This window comes from Cebidichthys violaceus, unplaced genomic scaffold (genome assembly GCF_023349555.1).
Source record: "Cebidichthys violaceus isolate CVI_PGR_0920_01 unplaced genomic scaffold, fCebVio1.0.p SCAF_3, whole genome shotgun sequence".
Classification (NCBI taxonomy): domain Eukaryota; kingdom Metazoa; phylum Chordata; class Actinopteri; order Perciformes; family Stichaeidae; genus Cebidichthys; species Cebidichthys violaceus.
Genome location: NW_027176483.1, coordinates 12,209,577 through 12,226,396, shown reverse-complemented (window position 1 = coordinate 12,226,396; position 16,820 = coordinate 12,209,577). Strand labels below are relative to the sequence as shown.

The 16,820-nt window shown below is 44.1% G+C and overlaps 1 protein-coding gene across 1 annotated transcript in view; it reads right to left on the bottom strand.

Moving 5' to 3' along the window:
* The window catches only part of frmd4a (FERM domain containing 4A), a 57,395-nt gene that overhangs the window by 28,101 nt on the left and 12,474 nt on the right, over window positions 1–16,820 (bottom strand). Inside the window, 1 exon segment of the mRNA XM_068723495.1 lies at window positions 4,144–4,209. Within this exon segment, the coding sequence (XP_068579596.1) occupies window positions 4,144–4,209 (66 nt within the window).

Below are 16,820 nucleotides of genomic sequence, written 5' to 3'. Positions count from 1 at the left end.
GATGTCATGAGCACAGCAGGCATACACGCAAACACACACACACATGCATGCACAATATCACACACACACACACACACACACACACACACACACACACACAACTCCAATGACCTAGATCTCATACAAGCACAACGCCTACAGAGATCCTGCAACACAAAATAGCTCTGGAGAGAATAGCAGTGAGAGACGCTAACATATAGGCTGAATCTGCCTTATAGTCCTATGTATCACATGAAAGTGTTATATAGAAAACAACATGGCTACCGTACTTGCTGATTCTGTCTCTGTCTCTTTGATCTCACCTTCCAACAAAACCCTACAGCATTGGTAAAGTACCGAGGAGACTCCCATTCTGCTGTTAAGGAATATTGAGGTTATCATTAAAAGAAACCTTTCAAATGCATATTCACATTAAGAATGATAGACGTACTTCTCAACATGCAAAATTTGTATTTATACTGTGGTTGTGTGTAGTTTAAGGGATTAAAGTTCTGACCTTAACTGTCTGACTGAGAAAACTACTCTGGTAGTCTCGTCCACGAATGCTAAGACGGGCTCTTTTGTTTCTCTAAATGGAAGAGCGGCACACGATCTCTTTGAAGCGCTCAGAAACGTTTTAGATGTGCAGATTTTAGGTTTGGAAGCAGGCTATCGTTATAGTATTAGCAGTAATACATGTTTTGGTTCAGTCTGAGACACATGCAGCCGTCTCTCATTACCCCACAGCAGTCGACTGCCTTGGCGACAATATCAATTAAACAGCATCCATGCCACCACAGCGTAACAAACAATGAGCAGGGGGGACAAACGGACAAATAGAGTAAACTGTTAGAAAGAGGATATGGAGATGAAATGAGCCCCAGATACACAGTAGAACATCACAAGTGCACGTCTACAGATGGAAAAGAACAGAAGGACCCCTCTAAGGTTAAGCTGAGCTCCTTGCCTCGCCATTGTTATGAATACCAAGCAGACTGTAAAAATCACATGGGCCGCACTGGACAGTATAATTGAGTTTGGCTCCCACTTCAAGTGACGACTCACCGCTTCCACGCGCACATACACACACACACACACACACACACACACACACACACACACACATCCTGGCGCTGCAGCTTATCTGTGAGATGGCAGATCCCTAACGGATGTGTAATAATGTTGTGGAAGATACCAACAGCGATACAGACGGAGAATGGCAGCTAATATAGCAAGTGATATGGCACGCTGAATGCACGATAACTGACGCACACACACACTCCAGACATATACGGGCAATGCAGACACATACAAATACACATGTATATACACACACACACACACACACACACACATACACACACACACACTATGGAGTGTGTGTGTGTGTGTGTGGAGCCATCCATCAGACAGTTTCTGCTAGCCTCAGACAGCATTACTGCTAATAGACATTCAGCCCGTGCCTCCTCAGCAGCACCGATAATTAACAGCATAAGAAATACAGGGAGGTGCGGAGGAGAAGGAGACATGCTAACGCCAAACTCCCAGACAGGTGACAAACACACAACAGTAGCTCACTTGCCTTGCTGGCAGCAAGTCACAGCCCAATCTCTGCAAACAGCTAGTCAGGCCCTTGGCGCCTTCAGGATTGCTCAGATTTATGGGACGCTAACTGATTTATCAGTGCCAGTCCTTAAGAGTCCAAGGGTGGGTAAGGAAAAGGGTTTTAGCCTGACATGTTGTAATATTTTAACTAATACTTTACAGTTTACAGACTTGTGCTCTATAGCGTCTTACCATGTTATGGTAAAAACCCTGACTCTTTATTAATGTACAGTTCTTCACATAAACATTGGAATGGAAGGGCAAGACTCTTGCACAGCTGACTGTAATGCCCCATTCCCTCTTCAACCTACCCCACTCTAGCCTTAGGGAGTGATAGCCATATGACTGACGTATATATTTTCACCCAGTGGTGTATTTGGTGGTTAGCTTCAATCTTTACGACCTTCTGGCACATAGTTCCCTGCCAATGAGGTGTTGCTCCATAAACAAAACCTCAGAGGACACGCTATCAAAGGTAGGCAGAAGGGGATGAGGAAGAGGAAAAAAGGTGAATGACACTTGAGGGATTAAACAGCTGGTCAATGTTACAAGTCAGGGACAGAACGGAGATGCAGCCCTTTCAGAGGCTAGCCGGATGGCGTGCTTGGCGTGCTACAGGAACTTAACTGAAAATCGCAACAGGACTGACTTGACCACACTACTGTTTAACGATCAAGTGAAGTCAAGAAATATCACAATATTTACACTGCTTAAGAATTATGATCATCCTTTCAAGAAATCCTTTTTTTTGTTCTGACTGATTGCTTCTTGGTTCACCAGAAAAACTAAGAATAACATCCTAATTCTCTGTGGTTCTACAAACAAATGACTGGCCTCTTGTACATCTGCCCCACGCAGAGCAGACAGTGAGAGAGAGACAGAGAAAAGACAGAAGTTTCCTGATTTATATGACAATGGTTTGTTAATAACATCCCCTCTGCTGGATTTCTCTAGTGCTGCTACCATTGCCAAACTGTAAAAACCCCATTCGTTACATTGTGTATATTACGTGGTAAACAGAACAGATTTTCTCCCTCACAATGTCCCTCAAAAATTCCATGTTTTTATTAGACTCTACAAGTCTCTTTTTGTGTATTTCTTTATTGTTTCCTTTCTCGATAGCCAAGACGATGAAGAATGAGCAGAGGAGAGGATGGATGGATGAGATACGGAGCTGCTGCAGCTGTATTTGGGAGATTTAGAAGGAGACAGAGTGGAGGCACGTGAAGGCAAGCAAGAATCTGAGAAAAGAAGATATGGAGAGTAAGGAGTAGAAAGTCAAGAGAGATGGAGAGAGAGAGAGAGAGAGAGAGAGAGAGAGAGAGAGAGAGAGAGAGAGAAAGAGAGAGAGTGGAAGAGGGGCAGAAAGAAGTACCAATTTGAAAGAGAGGATCAGTTCTGGCAGAGTAATCAAATCAGAAAGTCAGCAGACCTATCCTCAGCTCTCCCTCCATTCTCTTCTCTCCATTCCCATTTAGTGTCATCTCCCGTCTCCCTACTCCTGAGCTCTCATCTCACCTTTCTCTCTCCTTTGAAACCTCCTGCCTCAATCTTTCTATTCTCCACTTGCTCTTCTTCTCATGTTCCAGGGCAATTACCTTCTTTTGTCTTTCTCTCTCTTTTTCCAGTGGAATCAGGTAATGGTCAAAGGGGGCTAAGGGAGGTTAGCAAGAGTGGGAGGAGTCTACAAGTAACAAAATACTTTGAAACCAAACCATGAGAGAGGTCTTCTAGATGATGAAAGTGAATGACACCAACAATCAATGAAGAGAAAGAGGAAGTGAAGTGAGGGCCACACAATTTATGAACAGTTAAAAAATCCCAATCTAATGAAATGTGTGTTAATGCGTGGTATTAAAAAGCCTCCAAAGTAGGGTTTAACCCTGGGTATAGAACAGAAAGCAGATCTACAGTAGTACATAGCTATCTAAAAAGGGTAGAGGGGCTTTGGGTGGCTAACAAGGGAGTGACAGGTGTGCTGTGGGTGCTGCTGATTTTGGACATTACTGCAGAAAAGGCCTGCTGGGAGGATTGAAGGCTGACAGTGGGGGGAGGGGGGCAGCATGCTACTTTGTTTTTCCTGGACGTTTTGGAGGATAGGATGGAGCATTGTCAATTACACAGAGACATTTGTCGGACAAGGGGGAACATTGCCAATTACACAAACAGTTGATGTTTTTTGTCAGATGATTTGGGGCAGTAGGGACGAGTGATGAAAATTGAGCAGTGAAGCAGTGAGAGTTTCTGTTTAGGACATTGTAAGCACTGAACTCTGCATTGGGATGCATAGCTTCTACAGGGAGAGTAAATCAGGGCAGGGTCTGCATGCACGCTTGTGTGTTTTGTGTGTGTGTGTGTGTGTGTGTGTAGAGATTAGGTGAACATCAAGAAAGAGCAAAGTCACCTACTGCCGACCAAATTTCCCTAGGTCGGCAGTAATTGATTCCCTCGGGACGCCAGACATCACTTCTCCCTCACTCTGAGGAAATGAGAGTCTCTGCAAAGAGAGGAGGAAGAAAGAGGAGGAAGAGCTAGAGGGCAGGAGGAAGAGGGACTCACCTGAACAAGGAGCTCCAGCTTCCTGTCGTCCAGGAGATGGACCTGACATCGCCTCCCCTCTGTCATCTGAGAAAAGAAGACAAAGGGATGCTCGTTTATCAATCTATTATGTATTATGTGTTATACAGATACCATTTAAACGCAGGGTTTCAAATGGGTCTCCACTGATACAAAGAAATGTACTTCCATTTCCATTTAACATGTGCTTTGTGGCAAGCTAGGCGCGTATATGTGTGTGTGTTATCTCAGTGAAGTCCTAACAAGGTTAGCTGACCTAACTGCACAATGGGCCAATAGAGACAACGTCTCTTCCTCACTGACATTTCTAGCATTCCTGCTTGACCAGAAATCCAGCAGGAAATCCATTATGGACTAAAGGGCCACAAAGAGTGAAGCTGCCTGCTGACGACGCGTCAAACGACGAGTGTTTGTCTGCGATGTTGGAACAAGGTTTGCTGAATAGAGCTGCAAAAAAACGATAATATCCATCTGCCAAGTTCAGGCGTAAACTCTAAGCAGGTGCAATGATGAAACAGTCAACTGTGGGAAAGTATGCACCACATACACACCAGTTAGAACAAACATTTCACGCGCGCTACGAAGCCAATTCTCCAAACCTGTCTGAATGTTTGCTACTGTGCGATACAAGACTATGGTTTAAAATGAATTCACATAAGAAATACAGCCAAAGATTTCCAGAGAAGATGTACCAACAATGTCGGAGTCTTCAGCACATTAGGGTCTGTTTGTGTGTGTGTGTGGTGGTGTTTTCAGCACATGTGGAGTTTCTCTACAATTTTGCAGGAAGCGGGGACCCTGAGGAACACAAATACTCCCTGGCTCCTCCCACACTTCCCTCACATCTGGGAGATGGGGAGGGACTCCCAAGGGGGGGGGAGGTTGGAGAGACATCCTCATTGTCAAACATTTGATGAGAACTCTCTCCAAAACATAAGACGCCGTAAACACGAGCACAAGCGTAACCGGTTTGTAACTCTTCATCGCAAGGATCAAATTTGGTCACCTGAGGCTCCTGCAATTTAGTAAGGGTGTGTCCACAACAGGCTCCCATTTTCTCACCGCTCATGCCAGCTTGCATCCAGGTGGCGGGTTGGAGGTGAGAGTTTAGCAGAGAGCTGAAGATACCAGAGAATGAGAGGGAGAGGAGGAGTGACAGACCTGTGTCTCAACACTCATCCCTGTGTGAACTCTGCTGGATGATTACTGGTGTGTACATGTGTATGTGTGGCTTCTAGCTACTTTGAAAGGTTTGGTTTACCCTCCCACTCACCATTGATCTCTTGTGGTTTGAGGGTTTTAGATTGGGTGCACCTGTGCACACAGTGACTGACATACACACGCACACACAAACACACACACACACACACACACACACACAATATTGGCTTTTGTTATTATCTCCCACCCTCCTGTCATGGAGTTACATTACCTTTCCAAAACGCTCCATGTTTATACTGTATACAGTCATTTTAATTACAGTCCTTGACAACAAATATAGGTACAATAGCAACCCAGAGATGTCAAGTGTATCAAATGTTGGTGCAAAGGTATTAGACTGTGTGCAAATATTAAATTTCTGAAAACATTTTGCTGGCTCAACGAATCTTCATCATCTATGACTTTATTAAGCTTGTACATGTGGTAGCAGACAGGGCAATACTTTAGTCTACAGAATAATTTAAACTGCAATGCAGATAGTGTACACACACACACACACACACACACACACACACACACACACACACACACACACACACACACACACACACACTCACTGGCTTGAGACACCTGGGAATAGTACAAACCCTAACGTCAAGGTAACAAATCACTGCCTTGAGGCTAAAATTAGGCAGCCCAATCTGGCAGAGACAGACGCTTATTGGTTTTAGTCATAGAATTTACTTTGTGGTATTGGACACATGCTACTGAGTTTCTATCCACCGTGAAGCCCAATGTAATAAAGTTTCTATGAATAGCTTCTTGTCATTACACTGTGTTGAGAAAAAAAGAAAGAAATGTGGAATATTGCTGCACCATGAGACACATAGTCATTTGCAAAGAGCCCTTTTTACCATGACTAAATCCCTGAATATATTTACAACATCTTCACTCTGATCTCTAACGTATGTTGTAAACATTACATTACATTGTAGTAGCAGTGAGAGAAACATGGGCTACAAACACATGTGGTATTGGCAACATCCCCTTGTCCCTGTGTGTGATTCATGCTGTGCGTAATCCACCAACATTTCTGACCCATTACTAGTCAGGTTTGAATTGGCTAACTTGCATCAACGAGTCTGACTCACTGGCAAGAAACGGTGAAATTAAAAGACAAGACATGAAAATGAACAATGTAAAAAGCGGCCATTTTTATAAAAACGTTTCATTATTTCGCTTGAACTGACACCACAATTACAGAGGCACACACACACACACACACACACACACACACACACACACACAGACAGTTGCAAGTGATGCTTTGGTCAGTGCTGGCGATAACGTTGTCATTAGTTAGTTACCTTGCAAACAAACGCTCTCTGTGAGGCTCCCACACAAAACCGGCTCCAAGAGGGAGAGACAAAAAAAAAAATACAAATAATTAATCCCAGAAAGAAACGAGTCTTGTTACTGCCAGAAAATCGTCAAAAAACACGCTTTTCCCCTGCCGGCCTAGGGGAGGAGGCACATCAGCATCCATGTTGGTGACCATTAGTTAACGTTAGTTACAACCGACGCAGCTCACTGTATCTCGTATCCTGCAGACGCCTCAGACACGTTACATCTCACGTCTTCGCCATTCAAGCTGCAGATAACTCGGCGCTAATGAACGGCGACCGCGAAGCGTTTTTGCAAGGCTGGCTTCTCTCCCTCCTTCCGAAAAGCAGGGAGCTTCTCACGGGGCTAGTCCCGGTCGACCAACACCCCCTCTCGTTTCGCTACCGGCACCGTGCACAAACGGTGTGTGTGTGTGTGTGTGTGTGTATGTGTGTGAACGTGCGGATAGCAGGAGACCGTACCAACGGTCAGCAACCGAGGGGGGAGGACCGGAAGAAATGGCTAAAGGTATCCCAGCCTGCCTTCACTTGCCAGCTCTATGTTTCTCGCTGTCATCGGAGTTGCTTCGAAAACACGGGAAATAATGGAGGCAAGATGTGGGGGCGGGGAGAGGAGGAGAGGAGGAGAGGAGGAGAAATTTTCTGCAGCAGCTCACAGCCATGAGAAACTGCAGACCTCTCTCTCCCTCTCTCTCCCTCTCTCTCCGTGTGTGTGTGTGTGTGTGTGTGTGTGTGTGTGTGTGTGTGTGTGTGTGCGCGCTTACAAACCCAAACAGACATCTGTGTCTGCAGAGCACGCCAATAGTCTGCCTTTAAAACAAGCGATCCACTGCTGATACATAACAATGAGCAGTGATCACAGTCTCCCTACTTTATTAAACCAGCTGTACCTTCACAAATGCAGGCTTTGTGAGGGCGAAAGAGTGCCCCTTGAAAGACCCTTTCCTCATATGTCTTGTTACATTGGCTATACATTTATATGCCAAGCCATGTGTATTTTGATAGATTTCCATAGGCCTGAAATGGTTAAATGTTTCTGCTACATCCCTGGTCTGGTCTTTCTGTCTCTTGCTCTCTCTCCCTCTCTCTCTGTAGCTTGTCACTTCCTGTCTGCACTTTTAAAACACAGATCCTCTTGCTCTCAGGTTTGGGTTGCTTGAATGATTTCTGGCATTAAGTCCACTGCAGCCGTTGGACTGACTTTTTTTTTGTGTGACCTAAATTGGGCTCCTGTGTTCACCTTACACAGCTGGAGCAGCAGCCGTTGAAACCAGCAAGTTGTTAACATCAATCCAGTTTTTGGTACCATAAATAGATACTAATGTGTGCTGTGAAGGCAGGGCTAGGCCTATACCGACTGTCAATACAGAATGACTCTGCAAGCATAGGCTAGTCTGCTTTCTATTATTGTGTTACAACATACAACAGTAGTGGTAATCCCCACAATATAAAAACAGTGTGAGTCCACATGTAGCACATGTACAGCATGCACACATCTTCCGCTTCACCGTCAGCATCAGGGATACTCTGCCATTTGTTGTCTAAAGACAACGTTAGCTTAACTTGTCAGATTTCGTTCATAAATACAGTTTTGCTGAGCCGCCATAACCAAGCTGTAGTTGCACCGTAATTGAAATATGCAAAAACATTTAATGTGCTTGGCTTGAACAGTTTTGTTGCTACCATAGTTTATACAGGCCCACAATTCAGCTTACTTTGCCGAATGTAGAAGGTCACATGAGAAACAGGGAGGTGTATCCTTTCCCCTCCCTGCTAGATTTTTCTGTTTCTGGATATTTTTGGCCTGCTCCAGATACCGGAAACTAGCCTGTCCAACTTAAACATCTCCAGATGATTCTTTCCTTGGCTTTGATACATGCACCCGTCCCTCTTTCGCTTTCTCCGGTCAAATACATATCTCCCTTTATTGGTAACTTCCTCAGTTGGCTATCACAAGGGCCCTGTTGTTTGACCAATGCAAGGGAGGGAGAGAGAAGGGGACAGTGGGGGTATGGGGTAAAACTGACAAAGACTGAAGAAGAAAAAAAAAAAATTGCAGTAGAAGGATCCTTAACACTTAAACTACACAAGCTTATGAATGATTGTTCCTGTTTGTGATAGATGCCAGGAGCTCCAGAGAAGCTGAACAAGAGGGAGACAGATTCACAGAAAAATCCAGCGAGTAGAAGGAAGGAAGCAAGGCAGGAAGGAACAATAACAATCAGCTGTGATTTCGTGAGCCTCTGTCCGATGGTCTTGCCCCTTAAACTTCCCAATGGTCACCTTTCAATGACCCACAGAGCGTGTTTCCGAGAAGCACAAGGTGAGAACCACTTATAGGTGTGACATATCTGGGCCCTGACAGAGCCTTGTTATGGAGCCAGTGGACTTCTATTCTGGGCAGAGGTGTGGTCGTAATGAGGTGCTGATCTGGTGTATTTCTATGGAGTAGGGCTCCAAAGGGGAAAGATCTGGAGGGGTGAGGTGGGTTTAACAGGCGGGTGGGTATTAGAGTCAGGTTTTAGGGTCGAGCAGGGGTACAGGGTTGATGGTCTGTGCTGGAAAAGGTAACCTATATTGGTGGAATGTGATATAAACAGTGCTGAGCGGTTAATTGAAGCAATATGGAGAATCTCTTTAACCCTGACTGTGGGACGCTGCGGTAGGCAGTTAAGACTGACACACACACACACACACACACACACACACACACACACACACACACACACACTCCATGCTCTCCCTGTGTGTCTTGCTCTGTCTGTCTTTGTCTGCATCTCTCTCATATTCATGGAGACTAAAAAAATACACACTCTTAAACACGTCACTTTGAGAGCAAGCGTGGTCTGACACAACCAGTCCTAAGGTGATTTATGACGCTGAGATCATTGGAGCTGAATAGGCTTTCATGACTCGTTGTCAGTTTTAATGTAACAGTATCTGCATGTGGTGCAGATTAGGTTACAACTCAAGATTCAGCAAAACACAACACTGTATTCTACAGTTTTAGTTGAATGATTTAGATTATTGAAAACCTGATGGAAAAATAATAGTGAGGCCAAATCCATCTTCTCCATCCAGTGCTTCATGTAGCAAAGTGAGACGGAGCAGGGAGGGTCACGGAAAGGCAGCCAGGAATGTCTAGAGAAACGACTGACCGAGAGAGATCTGTTTTGTTTGTTCAAGTGTGTATATGTGTGTGTCTGTGAGCTCCACCCTCCCTGCCTGTGAGTGACTTTGGGACTGAAATGTGGTTCCAGTTAGGGCGTTTTTAAAATCAGAAACACACTGGCACTTCAAACAAACTGGAGATATTTCTGTAGCCAACTCTGCTTCGTTCCTGTTTTACTACAAAGCACCATTCCCAGACTTTACCCAAAAATCTCTCTCATTTGTTCAGGACACGTTTCCCCACATTCTTTTTTACAAAGAATCACAACTTTCTCTAAACACCCCATTGGCACTTTTTATGGGAACAACGCTTAAAGGTGTTTCAGTAGGCACAATGAAGACATCAGAAATGGTGCTTTATAGTAGTTTCTATGTGATCCAAACTTCACTTGTGCTGAATCCACACAAAGTCCATCTCTGCCTTGGTTCTACGTCGCTGTCCCCTGCATCCCTCTCGATCCTCAATGAACTACAAAGAGTCAGGAACTGTCTCTTGGCTCATGCTGAAAAGTCCCAGATGTACAACAGACTTCTTACACATGCATTACACATCTATAGTTTGCTACAGATATAAATATAAATGGGTATGCAACAGCAGTAGCAGCAATCATATATTAACTGGATGTTCTCAAAATAATATGCAAAATAATATCCAAATTGTGAGCCAATGGTTTGCACTTTGCAACAGAGACATAATGACTCTGTTGTGTGTTAGAGAAAAACAATGAAAGGGGTGAAGATAACACAGGAAGCCAGAGAGCTCCTATTTTCTATTGATACCCCAAATTTGAATATGTCTTGTAGTCAAAACGCTAACAACCTCGGCTTGTTCTTGATAAATTCCTGATGGTCAGAAATTCTTGTTTTCACATATTCAGAGTTCCCACTGATCACATTGTCGGATCTTAAAATAAGGCTTTTTTGGAATAGCCAGCACAACTCTATCATTACTATAACATAGAGTGATATAGTATCATCTTGTGCTGTAAATGTAATCTCTTTTTATGCTGCCAACTATTAACCTATCGATTTAATAGACTGCTATTGGACCCTACTACTCTGCTAGGTCACTGGTTTAATGCTCACATCCCTCCTCTTTGCTCACTTGTCTCCTTTCTCTCCCGCTCTCGATCCATAATGCATATTTCTGTTTCGCTAATGCCAAAACAAAACTGGCTCAAATAGATGTACATGTGTGCACACATGCACTCACATATAGCCAGAAGTTATATATAATACAGAAAGCTCTAAAACAGAACCACAGCAAATGTCTCCCTTGACAACATCCAAGCAAATAACAGCCTTTCATGGGCACAGTGTGATGACGCTGCGCCACATTGTGTCGGTTCGAGAGCAAGTCACCACTGGCCACTTTTTGCATGCTGCCAACACTTTGAATGTGTTTGCACTTGATGCTCACTCATGTCTTCTTTACATGTTTTTTATGGGGATGAGCTGCATTCAAAATAGTCAAAACGGATTATTCCACTTTGCCTATTTTCCAAAGGAAGGACAAGCTGCCTTTCTTCAACGGCTCATGATTCCCTCTCTTTCAGTCTTTGTCCTTTACTGACACGGGTTGGACATTCCTTAAATTCCAGTCCAATGGGAGTAGTTGGTTGATAAAGCCATTATGGTTGCCTGTGTGTATGTCTGTGCCTCTGAAAACGTGGCCATACATCTACTCTGTGTTTAGGATGAAATGGATATGAGATGATTCAGTAACTGAAGTAGCCTCTGAGGAAGGCCAGAGAACAAAACGTTAGGAGCCAGAGGGGGAGCCAGAGCGCCGACAGCCGAAACAAGAGGAGCAGAGAGGTTCAGGACAAATAGGTACGAGTGATGTCATGTCTTTTATCTCAATGAAACACAGTCTTAGTGATCATGGGGGTTGATCTGCAAGGATTGAGGTTGTCAGTGTGTTTGTGTGTGTTTGTGTGTGTGTGTGTGTGTGTGTGTGTGTGTGTGTGCCATTCACATGGGAAGGATCTTTTACCTATATACCTCCTCTCTTCATCTATAATTTACACAGTGAGAAATCACTGTAGACCTGAGTGACCCTGCGTTCACTGATACTCCTGGCGATACATGCAGAGAGACAATGTGACGTAGAACGGGGTATTTGGTTTTGCAGAGCTAATTGTATCCAGGTTTACAGTGTGTGTGTGTGTGTGTGTGTGTGTGTGTGTGTGTGTGTGTGCGCGCACATGTGTATGAGTGTCTGCTCTCTTTTAGTGCCTGTAAACCAATTGAACCTTGTTGATTGATGAATCTTCATCCTTGACCTCTCTTTATCTGCCTACTGCTTCTTCTGTGTCTCTTTTGGTCTCTCATTAAAAAATAAACACACACACACACACACACACACACACACACACACACGCACACACACACACACACACACACACACACACACACACACACACACACACACTGCTTGTGGCCTTAACTCAAGGGCACTGTGTACTGCAGAGTAGTTGAACTTCAGTGGCCTCCATCCCCTGTCCTGTGACTGGATAGAATACCAAACACTCTAATCATTTAGCAGGCTGAATATTAAACAGTCCTATCTGCAAACTCCGATGTGTTCGTGTGTGTGTGTGTGTGTGTGTGTGTGTGTGTGTGTGTGTATCTGTGTCACAGTCCTAATGTATTCCACCATCCTATTAAACATGTACCATGAGACCAGAACAGCAGGGGAAAGGAGAAAGGGGGTTTTGGGTTAAAAGCGCCCAAATCCTCTCTCTTCTTTGCTAATTTTGCCCTTGTGTGCGTGTGTGTGTGTGTGTGTGTGTGTGTGTGTGTGGGGGGGGGGGGGGGTGTCCATCATGGGGTACAAAGACCCTCCAGGCTAATTACGGAGACAGCCACAGAACAACATCATTCAAGGAACCGGCTTTACGGGAGCTCGGTGAGCTTCCATCCACATAATAACTCTAAGGTTTTAAAAGCACTTACCTCTTAAGCTGAGAGGCATGGACACAACCAGCACTGTCAAGCACACACACACACACACACACACACACACACACACACACACACACACACACACACACGTTTGAACAGCCTCACTCCCCCGTGCTCTCCAACCAAAAGATGCAAACAAAAGTTGTCATGGCAACTTTCCGGGAGATCTAGCCGTCTCTGCCACACACACTCTGCCAGAAATGTAGGGCACTAAGAGGAGGAGGCCCTGTAAGTGAATGCTAAGAGACTGTAACAGGCAAAGGTATGACCCAGGGGTATAAACCTGTAGTAAAAAGGCATGCAATGAATGTCTCCCTCACAAAGACATTCAGTCTGGTTGACGAGTATTGTGATCCCTGGATGGCAAAGACAAGGGAGTCCTTTGCTAGAGTCAACTTATACTCCCAATTTGACAAAGACAGACCCCCCTTACCCTTTACTCCACCCCCCCAAAACATCCCCCCGCTCCTCCTCAGGTGACGTAAGAGGGTTCATGTGCAAGAACAGGATAGGGACAGGTGTATAGAAGAGAGACACAAACACACACTTCAGCAGTGAAGAGAACGAGGCAAGGGATTCACAGAGGAGGAGTCTGAAAAGGGTAAAGCAGACAGGTAGGACAGAAAATGGGAATACAGTGGAGATGAGGCAGGCAGACAAATAGAGGCAACATAATAAAGGAAACAGAAGCTGTGGAGAGATAAGAGCAGACGGTGTGAACACGCTGCAGCCTCAGACCTTTCTCTCATCTTCCCCCAGGATGAAGTCTGATGTATTCTACTGTCAGGTAGAGGAGTGAAAAGGAGCTATATGTCCCTCCACAGGCTCTGTCCTGCAGCCTGTCTGGCCGGCCTCCACTGTGCTCTGCAGTCGGGATTTATCCCTCCATTGCTTTGGCTCGATGTGACTGTGCTCCATTACTACACACTTGATTCTTCTGAGCCACGGTAATGAAAAATGACCCAGCTCATCTGCAGGGAGAGCCCTTTGGCAAGTGTGTGGTCTATGTGTGTGTGTGTGTGTGTGTGTGTGTGCAATTCCTCTTGTCCAAAGGGAATCCCGTCATTGTAGAGGTATTGAATGTCTTCCATTTGGCCATTTGGCCTCAGTGGGAGCCAGAATCTGAAGGTAGGAGGTGGAAAGCTTTTGCTCAATAAATAAAAACACCTGATCAATCATGTAGCACGGTGACAAATGAGAACTCATATTTTAGCTTTAGTGGTCGAATTTGTCAAAAGCTTGTTCTGTGTGTTATGGTCCTTACCTTGAAATTCATACACACACACACACACACACACACACACACACACACACACACACACACACACACACACACACACACACACACACACACACACACAAATCCAGGCAACATAGAGTTGCAGGGCCTATGTGAGCATGCGCACATTACGTGTGTGTCCAATTTACATATGCATAATTAAGCCTGTAGGTGTACATACTTGAGAGAGACAGACAGAGTTGGAAGACATTTGCAGTATCAAAGGATGTAAAAAATAACGAGAGCCAAAATGGAGTCCTCCAGCTTTAAATCTGAAAATGATGACTGATATAACGTATTAAACACTGTAAAGTGGGTGACCATGCCTCCCCAAAGAACCATGGGAAATCAACACGCATGCATCATATTTCTCACTCTCATTCAGCATTAATGTGACTGATACCTAAGTGTTTCTATAGGGAAACATACTGTGGTCAGTTGTGATAGTGGAGGGGAGGCTCTTGTTGTCAACTGTGAAGTTGTGATTCAAAGAAATTACATTTTGTGACTCACATCTGAAAGTTAACACAGACAACTCCAAACTCTGTTCGGTAAATATGTGGACACACTGCTAGAGGATATAATATCTATACAAACATGAGGATCTGGGAGTCCCTGAGAGGGATTTCCTCAGATATTCACCAGATTCCCCTAGTAATCCTTCGGGATTACCATTCTATACTCAGGCCCTAACCTCTGAACTTAAAACATCATAAGCCCTTACATCTCCATCACTAATGCCACAGTTAAACCTATCACTTCACTCAATACAGGAGGACCACCTCCAAAAACCTTATACATCGAGTCCGCTCTGGCCACTCAGTTGTGACTCTGGCCACGACTCAGACACACTTACAGGATTTAGAGGGATACCAGCCAGATGTCTCAAGTAGGCCGCTCAACCATTGCCCGATAAATCACCAGCAAGATATCGCAATCATGTTTAACATCTGAATAGTCTCCAACATGGCAACTGATATCTGGGAAAGTGTTCATATCTGGCAATCTTTTTAAATAGAATCAAAAACACTGTCAGTAAGTCTTACATCGTAAATATTTTTGCGTGTCATGTGATTTCCCTTGTAGCTTTGCGAAATGCCAAAGCAGGAATACCATCCTGATTTTATTCAATTATATGCCTTAAGTCAGGGAATCCGAGTAGTCCTTTGGGAAGACTGTGTGGTACGCGTGTGAGCATGCAATCGTAATTAATCAAGCGAGTGGTCGTCCAATCAAGCAGTGTGCCATATTCACACATTACCAGAGAAATTAGATTCCAGCTTGGCTAAGAAGCTTACGGTGCACATTAACTAAATAACATGGCACATGAGGGAGGTGTCGTGTTTTAAATGTTTAACATGTAACAAGTCTACAAATCACTAAGAGACTCCTCAAACACATCAATATCAAAGAAAATATGAACGACTGATACAATTTTTATCATAGTTTATGTTTCCCATTACTGAACTGTTGATGAATCTCCACAGGAACCTTTTTCTTAAATTCAAACATCAACAAGCCTGGCCCCCTCTTCCCTTTTCTCTTTCACACACATTTACACTCACACACTTGGTATTTTATAAACCTGGGAATGGAGCAGTGGAAATGTTTTCCAGACCAACTATGCAAATAAGACTGGATCCCCAGAGAGACACTGTAAACGGCTTCAACCACCAACAGAATCTACAGAGGGGTATTTGTGTGTATGTGAGTGTGTGTCTACGCAGAGCTATCAAACACAAACATGCCTCCAGGCTAGTTGCAAACAAATTTAAAAATTGCAAAAACTAAATAAATAAATAAACAAAGCTGTGGAAAAATTTCAAGACAATGTCCATTCTGGCCCTCAACCCCTCCCGTCACCAAACGTCTCTCTGTCGGTTCTGGGAAAATATTTTCTCACATACAGATCCTGACTTTGGCAATGAGTACAAAGATGGCTGCCAGACAGGAATAGTGATCAGGATTCTTCAGTAGGGAGTCACTAGTTCAACTTCAACCTCCATCCAATAATGTCTTGGCTGGAAAACAAGGAAAAAAGGAATAAGGCCGGGAATTAGCGAGGACACAGAGATTTCCCATTCTGGATATTTGCCTGCCTGTCATGAGTCTAGTTATCGACATCTGCTTCAGTGGAATATGAGAACAAATGGAAGGTACAGTATATTGAACATGAGAGCAGAGAGACTTAGCAACCTGAACTGAGTACAGTCATGTCCTGATTCTGGGGAGCTGCTGGCACTCATTGTGGACCGCTCTTCCAAGGAAACCACTTGCTTGAAAACACCACGGTTTGACTGAGCGCCCACAGCTTATCAGACCACAAACAAAAGATGTAACAGAATGGACACAAGTGATCCAGCTCCTAGACAGATTTTGTAGCTTGGTTATTTTAGATCTGTGCTGCTCTGTCTCTGCTTTGTATCATAATGGACTGGGACTCATCAGTGGGAAAGGAATATAGTCAGTGACAGAGCTACTCTCACAGGAAGCAGGACCAGATGAGCTTAGTGGGAGTAAACTGGCCTGGGTTTCATTCCTAAATATGATGCAATAGAGCCTACAAGCTAACAGAGCAATGAGGTCTAATGAATATGTATGACAAATGTGACATAATGCAACATTTTAAATATGTATAAAACTTTTCAGTGGAATTGCGTTGCTAGGAAACAGCTTGG